Here is a 12,953-nt window from a genome sequence, read left to right as displayed (position 1 = left end):
GTCTGAGCCAAGCAGAGGCAGCCACGTGCTGGATAACCACGTTTCTGGAAAGCGACTGAAAAAAGTGCTGCGACTCCTGCAGTAGGAGAATTTTTAACAGAAACCAAACCGACCTCCTACCTACCAAGGACCTTGTCTTATGGACCCCAGGAGAAAACACAGCCTCAGCTCTCGGAAAAGACTTGCGACAAAGAGACCAGGCACTTGGCAGCCGTAGGCAGTCGTGAGCGAGAAACTGAACAAAGAAACCCGAAACCAATCTTAACAGTTATACAATATATTCTCTGTAGTTACGTTGCGGAGTCTCCGACAAAGCTGGCAGAGGACGTTCCGGGTGCGTAAGAAAAGTGTTCATTCATGTACGAAACAATCCGTGTCACGTTCCATCCTCATAAAAAAACCAGCTGAATCATCTACAATGAACCGAATGTAACAGAGTCTACACCACTTAAAAAGTGAAGAGTCAGCACGGAAAGTTAAATGTATAAATAGCAAAACATTCAAGCTTGTTATGTAAGTATCTAAAGTGCAGTTTATCAGGAGGGTGGTTGACGTAATACTACGGGATTCTGTGCTTAATCTTTTGATATTCTCTTTCCACGAAGATTTCTTCATCTCCTCCTGGCTTTCGCTTCTCATGGGCAATACAGACTCCATAATTTATCCCTCTTCATACTAAAGTCTCACAGTTAAACAGTACTTTGCAGTTAAAGCCTCCCACCGCCTGCTTATAAAGTGCAGATGGGATTTCTTTAAAGTAAACCGTTCTATCTGAATATGTAAATTTAAATTATGGGGCACACGTTCTGCCAAAATTAAGGTGTGTTCCTGGATTCTGAGGTCTACTGAAGAAAACAGCAGTGCTGCTTCGTTAGAGCTCGTCTTCCACGGAGAAGCGTTGTATTGAATTGTTTCACCACCTGCTATCAAATGCCAAAAATATATCCACAGAGAGAAACAGGTTTAAAAAAGACGGTATTACCAAAATTCTTGAATGCAAACTGAACAAGGTGGTAGTGACTGTGAGAAACACTCGTGATACTGGGAGCATTTTCTGTTGCCAAGAGTTTGACATGGAGGAGTTAGCTGAAAAACTCATTCAGCTGTTTGAAACCAGGTGTTGGAAGCAAATGCACTACAGCCAAAAGAATCAACTGCATTTCAAATCATACAGTTTCCCTTCAGCCAAATATTAGATCAGAAGAGAATTAAAGCTAATTATAAAACAGTATTTTCCATCACATCTCTTCCAAAATCATGTAAAACAAGTTATACTGTTTGCATCTTAGCTTTAAATGTAACTTAACTGCCAAAAAGGTTTCACTTCGCCTGTCTGAATTAAAGTCCTCCTACTCGTATCTCTCTCTAAAGCAGCCAGACTCCTGCACGCAGAGGAACTCAGCAGACTGAGCACAACCTAAAAGTGACAGACACCGAACAAGCCAGGATGATTCTATGTTTACGGAGAGCGAACAGAGTCAGCCACGGATCAATACAATACTGTTGCCAACCTCAGGGGCTGCACGGTCTAAGTCAGGCTGCTCTAACGTCTGCACATTCAGGCAGACATAATTAAGGGCACAGGTATTGTACAATACATGACAGAGGTAGATCGGCAAGTGATAGGCTGCGTACTCCAATTCTGACTATGGGGTAGTCTTCTAAACACTCGCGGGTAGCACATCTCCCTCGTGCTAAAAGAAAAAGCATTAAAATGAAGTCCGGAGATGACTAATACTGCTAGCTAACAACACTGCCTTCAAAACATGGATGAGATTCGTCCTGATGGCAGATTTTTGTTTATCATGTCCTATCTTCAGTTCTGGATAATGCACGTCTTGAGCTATATCCAGAAAATCTAGATTCCTGCCATAAGCTATGGTGTTGATCTGTACTGGGAGAGTAATTCTGAGGTTTTTCTTTTATTTCCAAGGAAGAATTTTTCAGCTCATGGTCTGCAGAACTACTTGCTGCTGATCTGTGCCAAGCCGATGGTCGTAAGGTGGCAGATTTCCTGGTTCTTCATGGATGTTAAAGAATAAGAGTTCATCGCTATCAAGTCTGCCCAACACATCCTGTAGGATTCATATTAAACGACACCTGCTACTTCCCTAATTCCCTTTAAAGTAGCTGCTGTCTGAATCCTACTCCAAAAATAGGATCAAAGATGACCCACCTTAAAAGATGTAGTGCAAGAAAAGTTTGGGATATGCTGCTCTAAGGTTTGTAGAAAAAAAATCAGCATGTCATACAAGTGATATAAATAAAAAGCAAGCACTTTAACAGTTAACACATTACAGGAGTAAGGATGTATGTCCTTCCAGGCACTAGAAAAGGCAGGCTAAATTTCAGTGACGTGCAGTTAAAACTGGCTTGCCATTTTCAATATCACTCACAAGATCAGTAAGGCAGTGAAACCAAAGCACCCATAATTTTACATGATTTATGCTCAGAAGGATACACACGTAAATTACATTCTTCAGGGTCTAACATAACCTGAAAGAAAGGCTGCTGGAAGGGTGGTAGAGGTGTGCAAGTTTTTGGTCATTTGGAATGAAGGAAGAAGCCAATTTGCGTAATTTTTTAAAAGATAAAAACATCAGTGACAAATGATATGTGAACGAAAAGCTAGCAGCAGCGTAAAATTAAAACAAGAGCTTTTCCAACTTCTTTTTTTAAATCCTGACAATTTAATTCAACAAGATCTGAAAAGAAACACACACTTCCTGGTTGCAATTGTGTAGGAGAACCAACACATTTCTTTTAAATTTACCATTGTAGAGATGCCTTATCAGTAAGAAAGTGGCTTTTCAGCACACTCTGGTTCCTGCAATTACAGGGAAACCAAACAGAGCCCCCAGATCCTCCAGTAACAAAACTAAGGCCACTAAAATAAAGGTTTTGTTCGTTTTCTTAAAAACAATACCACACCTAGCAGATGTCACAAGTGACTGTGACAAGTCTCGTTGGTGCACTGCTCCTATTAGGGGACTCTTTCCCTAAGTTATGAAAACATGTAAACATACTAATAAAAAAATCGGATACAGTGTACAGAGGCATGCTTGAGAGAGCCTGGAGGTCAATAGGCAGGCACTTATTTTTAAGCTACATTTTTAAAACAGTTCTCAAATCTCTTTACAAAAAATATGCCTTCTGGATAATTAAAGACACCTGATCCAAGCCAGCATTTTCCTACTTCTATGCTAGTTATTCCAACATCTTTCAGTCTGAAGATGACACAAATTTCCCAACACAGATGCTGACCTTGTCTATGGAACCGGAGCCTACCGACAACAAATCTGTTTTAAAATTTTCATTCAAGAATCTTTGCAGTGGCTTGCCAATTACGGGTTGAAATGCACTGCTATCAGCACGTGCTTAAACCTCACCGAAGTCACCCAAGGTTAAGTATCTTTTTCTAGCCCTGAGTTTGGGTCTATTTGATCCCAAGAGCCCAGGGTCAGTCACATAACAAAAGCCACGATTTTATTTGGAGATTCACATCAGGAGGAGTGCTACTGATGGCCACCGAGGATGCAGCTAAGCTGCAAACAGGAAAAAAGAAAGAAGATATTAAAGGGAGGAGACCATTTTAGTCAGCGTTGATTGTACAATACAGATTTCAGTCCCGCTTTTTCAGCAGTTGGAGCAAGGAAGCTTACACTAACCAGGACTTTGTGATCTGGGAGACAGCTTTATAGCTACATTACTGTGCCTTGCTGCTGTGGGCACATTTTAAATCAATACAGAATGGCATTTCCAATCAGTCTGAGCATTTCCCTTTTTTCCCTCATGGCAAGAAGGATAAATCCCTCAGAGCATCAAAAGCAGACAAAAATTGCATAGCATGGCAGCTAGGAGGCCCAGAGACAGACTCCGTTAGTTGCCCCAAGATCTGAAGAGTCAAAACCACAGCCTCCAATATGAGGTATATTTTGAAAAACTGTGTTAGTTCAATGTTTTCTTTATGCTTACTTATTAACTTTCATCAGCTGGGTCGATAAAAATTGCAGAAACCAGAGGGTTTGTCCCCCCACATTAATCCCCAAAGTTTGGTTTTAAAAAGGTGGTCAACTTTCCACGGAGTAACCATGTGATGGACAGATTAAGAGCAAGCAATCAAAGTGCTGCCGATTGTATTTTGGGGTATCTTCAACATCAATCTTGTTCTTTACTCTTTCTTCAATATTTCTGAATAAGAAGATGCTTCTGAAAGTCAGACCGATATTTAAGACTTGTAAAATAAGGGAAAGAGAAATTCAAAGCTGAACTAGCACACATCTAAAGTGTTTGTCAATCTGTAGTATGAATGGGACACGGGGAGTAAAAAGTAGGTATAGAAAAGGGAGGCATGTAAATAATAATTATAAAAAAAGAAAAAAAGTGTTTCTTGTGTTTATACAGTCATCCTGCAGTCTCATGATGGGTCACTGGTCAAACAAATTAGGAATTCAGTTTCCACACACAAACAAGCACCCCTATAATGCTTCACCATCTTAAGTGTCTTCTGACGGTCACACCCTGGAACATCCTCCACGATGTACCTCAGTTGGACTAAAGAGAAAATGGAAGCTTGGTACAAAATGAACTAAATGGCACGGATATCCCAACTGTTTTGCTTAAAATATAAATTGCAAAGGAGGCTGTGGAAAAGCAGGATAGAATAAAGCCCTAAATCAATCATTACATACTTCATTAATTGTATAAAAGTGCAAGATTAAAGTAGTTCAGGTTAAGCATTCAGTTCACTATAGGCCACACAAATGCTTAGCTTGGCCATCAATGGCCTGTTTTTGTCATTCAGTTACTAATATTAGTTTAAACCACAAAAAGAACAACAACTGAATGAAAAATGTATGCAATCCACTTCAAAAATGGTTAGTTTTCTGTGACCAGCACGAAATATTAGCTCAGTATCATCAGCTATACAATATATACATAAAAATATTGTGTCTTAATCTTTGTTTTAACAACTTAGAATAAAGCTGTACTAAACATTATTTCCCTAGTGTGCCAACTCTTTGCTCTGTTCCAGCCGGCTGGCCTGGTAACACAGAGAAGTCCTTTTATAGCAACGATACTTGAATTGATCCATAATTTTGACACTTCAGCCATAGTAACTGTTGAATCGCTTTATTCAGCCAGGCTAGGTGATCGCATGTGACTGCCTAGGTCTCAGTCAAAGCTTCTTGGGCGGCTCCACAAGAAGAACAGGCCATATTCCAAAAATAAACTGTTAAAAGAAAAATAGGAAGAGGGGAAAGAATTCTTGGAATATTATGTCTCTTGGAACAGAAACCAAACACTGTTAACCATCATTTCAACCGCATTTCTTGGGATGTAAGTAGAAATCAAAGATAATACCCTAACAGGCATAATCAGTGAGCCCCAATGCAAGTTCGAAGCACAAGATGTGCAAATGCTGCAGTGCATTAATGGACACAAAATACTGCTCGCTTACCTTCACCTTTGGCCTGTGTTTCAGGAAAAGAGTCCTTGTGTATAAACTGAAGAAAAGGAGAAAAGTGTGCTTAAAATTTCATGTATAAGACAGCATATAAAATAATAATGATGTACTAATCCCAGTTTTATTTTCCAACTAGAAAAGAATTGCTTCTGTGATTGCAGAGCTACCCATTCTGCCTAGATTTACGCAAAATAGGAGACATTAGCCTACAGTAAATCCCTCTGGGCTAGACTGTGATTAGCAAACTAATCTACCCTATCACCTATGTGGGGAGAAAGAGAGAAACCCAGAGAAGTAAATTCTCTCTCCACTATGGAAAAGACTAAACAGGGACTAGAGCCTGTCATTTTGGAAGGATGACATTAAATCATTATATCAAAAAATATAGCAGATGTTTAAGGGGTGTGGGGGGAGCAGCATAGCTTGATTCTGTATCTCATTTATGTTCTTATACACCCTCTCCCCTCAGTAGATCTTTTCCTGTCTATAACCTCACTTTTTTAAGTGGACATAGGTGATGCCACTGTGTGGCTGAGAAAATACCAGGGAAACTACCGCAGGGAAAGCATGTAGTTCCTTGGGGTAGGACAGACAAATCAGGCATCTGCACATTCCCAAAGGGCTAGAGGATGCAAACCCAATTATTTTCTCTGTGCAGCATGGTGGAAAAACCTTGCCTACGCTATCTGAACTCTCTGCATCAGCTTGCTTTCTGTAAGGAATCTTCTTCAAAAGATTATCTCAAGCTGTTTAGGGCAGCAGACAACCTGTCAGCTAAAATGGAGCAGCTGTTTTCCACATACCATGACATTTATATATACACATATATATACACAGGTACGTATAGAAACACATCCATCCACAGTTGTATGTATAAAAAAGCTATCAGAATAGCTACTGGAAATGTACTTATTTTCCTTGCATTTTCCTTTTACTAGCTATTTTAACATCTGACAAAAAAGGAGAATACTGTGTTAGATGTAGAAAAATTGATATGTAATCAGGTTTTCTCAGCTACACAGAATGTATCTGTTAAACAGATTCTCTTACGGTTACGTGGTAAAACATTTCATTACATAATGAATAAGCTACAGAAATTCTTCAGATTCCAGCTTAAATTCTATTTTTGTTCCTGGTTCCACTAGATGGTGGTATAGAGCAAAAACAGAGACAAAAATCTGCTGGCTGCAGACTTCCTAATTTAGGCTCTCATTTAAATCTCCTTCTACAACTAATATCCTGCACTTCTGGGAACAGCTCTGCTCCAACCACTTCAGCCGTCACCCTTCTGCTCTACTGCATGATGCCTGCTAGTTTTCAGGAGCGACAGTGCCTATCAAAAAGATTAGTTATGCTTCTAAAATTAAAGATGTTTAAGTACTTCAGGATTGCTGCTCAAGAACAGAAAAGTATTAATAGCTTATACTCTGAAATTAATATACTGTCAAATAGTTTTGCAGTTTAACTGCTACAGGGTTCCCATTTCTGAATTGCATTTTCCTGAAGAACCATGACTATTTAAAGATTAATGATTACATTTTGAAGAGTATAAATTACTTTTACAGAGTTTTTAGACCAGTTGCAAAGAGGAAAGAAAAACTCCCACCAGTTTAGTAAGACGCCATTTTCCTGCTCTTCTGGCTGACACAACATTTTGAAGTAAATCTGAACCTGGGAAAACTCCTAAGACTGCTTTATAAACACCCAGTTTAGAAAACATTTCCTACCTTAGGAGGATATGAAGGTAAGAGCCCAGGCCTGTGAGAATATGCCACCACGCATGAAACTGTGTCACAGCTCCCACAACAGGAGGCATCTTCTCTCGTAGTGCTCTGTAAGAAAGAAACACCATGCAATGTTTTTTTTTTTCCAAGCTAAGCAATCTCAAATCACAGTGCTTGATTGTCAGATCACACATCACTGTTTCCGTATCTCAGGCACGTGCTTCACGAGTGAGGCTTCACGTAGTCCGGCTTTCAGCAGGTGAGGAACAGCAGTTACACCTTATGCTGCCAGTATAGAAAGATATTAGCAAACTGGCTTTCTTGCACATTTAAAGAAAGCACACGCATCTTCATACAATGAGTGATCAGTTACTTCTGGACTCAAATTTCAGGTAATGTATTTATGGCATCCCACAGTCCCAAATGAGTTCTACCATTCTCCTCCCCAAAACCCGGTGAACTACTGTCCATAGGATGAAAAGCTGAGTTTAAGGTCTGAGAGAGGAAATGGGATCCATCAGACATCACCACTTTACGTTTGGCAATCACACCACCTATTCTCCAGCTCCACGGAAGCTTAGCTTGCCTTTCTCTGTCGTACTCTAAAATGGGGACAAAATGGGTGTTTAGTGAGGAAGCAATGAAAGTAGAGGGTCTGAAATACTCCGCCAACATGCTTTGTATGTTGCACAGTTATGGGGTGTGAGCTACTTGGGAAGAGGCTAAGGGATGGAGATAGAGAAAGAAAAGGAAGGAACTACATCGCCCTGATTTCTCCTGCTCACTAGGCTTCTGCAGATAATGCCTATTTTGGTTGATGGTGGAGCAAATGTTTGCACCTGCCTGTCGTCTTTTTTGACTTTTATTTCACATTCAGTCAAAAGAAAAAAGGGAAAACAATGATCGCAGGTGTTAAGGAAAAAAAATCTGTAGCTTCTGCAGCTTCTGTAATACTTATTCACTGCTTGATGTTATAGTGTTCAGTCCCCCTGACTAAACACTAATCCCTGAGCTATTGCTTAGTTTCCAGAGCTGCTCAGTCACAAATATGAACACAGAGCTTTGATTCAGTCAGCCTGGGAATGACAGAGTGGAACACACAGACTGTCACCCCGGCACAGCCTCTGAGCCTTTGGATGGCAGGAAATCTCAAAGCTCAAGTTCAAAAGTGCATGGATCCAACCAGGGAAGCTGAGTGCTAGAGATGTTTTTCTGTGGTTTTTTTTTTTTTTAAATAAGCTCCAAATTTAATGAAATATGGAAAAACAAAAACTGAACCAAAATACAATTTTGAACATTAAAACCAAAAAGAGCAGGTAGGTGGATGATTCACAAGTTAGATCTTTAGAGAATAAAAAATTACAAAGAACTGGAATATATTTTCTCCAAAGATTTGTGCTAGAGATGTTTTTCTGTGGTTTTTTTTTTTTTTAAATAAGCTCCAAATTTAATGAAATATGGAAAAACAAAAACTGAACCAAAATACAATTTTGAACATTAAAACCAAAAAGAGCAGGTAGGTGGATGATTCACAAGTTAGATCTTTAGAGAATAAAAAATTACAAAGAACTGGAATATATTTTCTCCAAAGGTTCGAGTTATAATACCACCTGGAGAAATTCAAGGCTCTGCAGACATCTGATTAAAGCTAGTAAACAAGCATATTTATTTTTTTCCAGCACCATAACCAAACAAGTATTACAGGAAATATGCTTTTTTTTCCCTTTGCAAAATGAGGATGGAAAAAAGTGCTTCAGCAGCTGGTGTAATCTTTGAGTCTAGGAACAAGTTCAAAAGCCCCACGGACCTGCAGCAGCTCAGCAGGCTTAGTGAATTGGGGGTTATGATCTCACCAGTGATGCGATGCAGCTGCAAAAATCAACCCTGATGCCAATATTTGCAAAGTCACTGTATACCCACCCACTTGTGTTGGCAAGTAACTGTTCTATGCCATCTGTATCAAGTGTTTCTAAGGATGAGGCACTGTGTGTTATATTCAGTACATCTATATTTTAAAAAAAAAGTTTCAAGAAAACTCTGTTGGAGTTAACTTTCAGTTGGCCTAACCTAGCGCAAGGATTACAGAGCCAAAAGGGACAGCTGGAAAACACTAGACTTCTTTACAGCACTCTGATCCGACCCTGACAAAGCAACCTACTAGGGCAATTCTCTACGTCACAGATTCAGCGGCGTAACAGTATATCAGATAGTCAAGGATGGATTTTCTGGATGCTGGCATCAGCCTTTCCATCTTCTCCAGCTTGTGGCGGAACACAAGCATCACAACTAAGCGAGAGAAAGGTGCAGTTGTCCTGTTCCAGAGGAAGACGCATTAAGAGAACAACCTGTTGGACTGGTGTTTTATCTTGCACGGACAGGATATCTAGCCATACGACGAGATGGTGGGTTCCTAGAAGCTTTGTCTGGAAGCCTTTATTACCCCATTTGGCAATACGCTAAACAGAGAGGAAGCCTTTCCTGGCCTCCTCTACAAGTCCTAAGCCAGAAGACTTCAGGCTGATAATGACAGCCAAGCACGGTGTATTGGCTCACAGAGTTACCGTTCTTTCTGAGACGCTCAAACAGCTGTCGTTTATTGGTGACAGATATATTGCAATAGGTATTTCTTTAACCCGCAGAACTACTGCTTTTCATATTTTCCTGGGAAACGGCAAAAGCAGAAACCAAAAAAAGCAGGATAAAAAACTCATTCAGATGAAATCAACTGTGAATAGCAGGCTTTAGTAAGCCACAGAGCCTCAAAATTACTTCAGTGACATTACTTTATTTCAATTTAAATTGAAGTTAAAAAGAAATAGCAATTATTAAAAAAAAAAAATCTATTCATGCATAAAAAGAGTTAAAAAACTGTTGAGTGCTGAATCTAGTCACGAGCAAACTGGATAAAACCCTTGTGAATGTTTTGTAGGCAGCGCACCATACATACCATGACATGGCCTTGAATATACACCACAGAAAAAAGAAAGCTTTATGCTAAAAGACTATTAAGAGCTATCCGGACAAAGTGAAAGAACTCACCTCAATTTATCACAGAAAATGTTGTCCACATTCCAGAGAAAAAATCCCATTAAAAATACAGTTAAAGATGTATAGCCTAGACCTCTAAGCCATGGGTATACCCTAGAGAGACAGAGAGAAAGAGAAATAACGCAAAGTTTAGTTCAAGATTCTTTAAAGGCAGCTTTTCTATAACATACATAAATACTATTACATACAAATAAACTGCTTTATTAATTTTTTTTCCCAAAAGGAAAAACATCGACTTCAAATCTCATCTATTTAAGTATCGTATTTTACCTCCTCCCCTCTCTCCTGAATTCACATTCTCTGAGACTCATCTTTTAAATGTTTTACTTCTGTATTTCTAATTGTTCCCCTAAATACTGCTCTCTCCTAACGCAACAAGTAAGTGGGAAAACTGAAGTTGGCTAAAAGGTACTAATTCCTCAGTCCCATGTACAATCTTTCAGTTAAAAAAAGCCATGTTACAAATTAGGACTCTCCCAAAAGAAGAGGCTCTTTTCCAATACATGATATCCCTACACTAGGGGACTTGTTAAATAATGTCTTTCAAAATAACTGTAGTCTTTTGTGAATGTAGACCGCTATGACCAACAACTAACCAAATGAATGGTTTTAGAAAACAGTAATTTCATGTTGTATTTTATCGTCGAGTACTATTGGGGATGGAAAAATATCAATTTCATTTTGGGAGGAAAAAAAAAATCCTCTTTAGGATATGGGAAACACACTGAAGAATCAGATGCAATAAAGTGCATCATTAATAAATTTATCCTCACATCCAGGTTGGACCATGGAATCGTGAACTTCCTACGTGGAAGCTGGTAGCATTTGCTCCTTTCCCACTAATAAGACAAATCCAAAAGCAAACCCAATTCCAACCCTAAAAGGCTGCCACGAAATACCGTTCAAGTTATTTTTAAGCATTATGAATGCACGGTTTAGATTCTGCGTTAAAACGCGTTCCTGAGCTGCTTTTTCTCCACTGTGTTATACACAGCGCGTGTTTCAGAGCTGTGAGCACTGGCAACCAAAATGTGCAAAACACGACAGGTAGAGCTTCTTCCACAGGGCAAGCTTAACCAGATACAAGTCGTACATATTCACAAGTGTACTGCCAATAGAAACTAGCAAAATTATTATTTGTTTAGTCTAATAAATGCACGGAGCACCACGCGGTACATGGCAGAGACTACACTGTAATATTCCCGACTCAGTGCTCTAGAGGCATTAGCAAGCCCAGGACATGACACAGCACTAAATGGTATGTTATACATGGTGGTAATTAGGTAATTATAGCTAGAATTGTTCAGGGAATAAATGGTGGTGTTTTGTGAAGGAATGAGAGAGAGGCTGGCATGACTTATTAATGGGGAACAAGTTTGTGAGCGGAGAACAACATTTGCCAAGCTGTGATCTTGGGAAGGAAACAGACCCAAGAAAGAGATGAAAAGTGTGGGGGAAACAGGCAGGAACAGCAAAAAGTGATGAGGACAGGAGGAGGTAGCACCCTGGAAGGAATAACATGCTGTTCTTCGAGATTTTTACTCTAAGCTCAGAGCGACTCGAAGCCCCGCACTAAGAAATATGAGTGATAGGAAGCTAATCTATATTAAGGGAGTAAGAAACAAAATAAGCAGAAATCGGGGTCGATATGTAAGTCGAAACAGGCTTGGGCAAGTGCTAGCACTATCAATGGAAAGATATGTTTTAGCAACGCAGAGGAAGTAAATCCAAAAATATACTTGGGGACGACTTTTAGAGAAAAGAAAGGGTACCTTCAGGTTGGCACAGCTTCTCTAGCAGAACTAATTTAAAATTAGTAGTAGTTTAGTCAAAATTTAGAAGTAGTTTGGACCTACTTCTCTCTGCATCCCAACTTCAGTTTGCATAATATAACCGAAGGGGAAGCAAGTCTTTGTAGGGCCACATTGCAATGAAGTGATCTAGCTAATTAAGAAAATACACTCCAATCCCCTAAACTTGAAACGAAAAAGTAGGTGGAACTTCAGAGACAGACTCTGCTGGAGGAAAACCATGAATGATACCCTGGGAGGGAAGACGGTGGTGTTATTGATAGTGACAGAAGACAACGAAATGCTTCAGAAATAATGAGAATGCACAAGCGTGTGGAATTTGCAGAACTGGAAAAAGAGCAGGCCCAAGAGTTTGTCTACACAGGCAGACAGAAATTTAATCTAAGTGACTAGAACTGTGCTAAATCCTTGCATAAGAACAAAATTAAAATGACCTGAACTTGATTCGACTTAGTTTCCCTTGGAAGTGAATTAAGGTAGTATCACTTAAGATCTCTAGGTTAGGATTAAAATTTCCATGTTCATGGCTTTGAAAAGTGCCTTTAAACTGATGATTGTTTCTAAAGCTGCAAGCGACACTCTATCAGTTAAGTTCTTCTTGCTTAAAAAAAGTCTGTGGGGACTTCTTGGGGAAAGTCAAACCAAATTAACTGAAACGGCAATTGGAAGGTGATTCAACGAATCTACTTTAAATTCACACCTTTTGTTAAATTCTTCCTTGTGTTCCTGAACAGATACGTGTGTAACTCGAAACAAAGTTTAACAAAAAGCACATTTAGAATGAAGACAGTAGAGGGAAATCAGTAATTTTCAGGGGCAGTCCCCAAACACATGAGAACACCAACTATTCACAGGGGAGAGGCAGGAAGGGGCAACCGAGCCCCTGAGAGCTAAAGGTATGTG

The 12,953-nt window shown here is 39.5% G+C and overlaps 1 protein-coding gene across 1 annotated transcript in view; it reads right to left on the bottom strand.

Moving 5' to 3' along the window:
- Positions 1–2,795: 2,795 nt before the first annotated feature.
- ACER3 (alkaline ceramidase 3) overlaps positions 2,796–12,953 on the bottom strand; it is a 59,491-nt gene continuing 49,333 nt past the window's right edge. Inside the window, exons 8-11 of the mRNA XM_009286126.2 lie at positions 10,231–10,332; positions 7,195–7,299; positions 5,462–5,507; positions 2,796–5,233 (exon numbers count right to left, since the gene is read on the bottom strand). Of these exons, the coding sequence (XP_009284401.1) occupies positions 5,180–5,233; positions 5,462–5,507; positions 7,195–7,299; positions 10,231–10,332 (307 nt within the window). The 3' untranslated portion in view covers positions 2,796–5,179. The remainder of the gene's footprint in view (positions 5,234–5,461; positions 5,508–7,194; positions 7,300–10,230; positions 10,333–12,953) is intronic.

The sequence above is a fragment of the Aptenodytes forsteri genome, unplaced genomic scaffold (genome assembly GCF_000699145.1).
Source record: "Aptenodytes forsteri isolate BGI_AS27 unplaced genomic scaffold, ASM69914v1 Scaffold231, whole genome shotgun sequence".
NCBI lineage: Eukaryota > Metazoa > Chordata > Aves > Sphenisciformes > Spheniscidae > Aptenodytes > Aptenodytes forsteri.
Note: the sequence above shows the minus strand (reverse complement) of the source record. Positions and strands in the feature narration are given on the sequence as shown.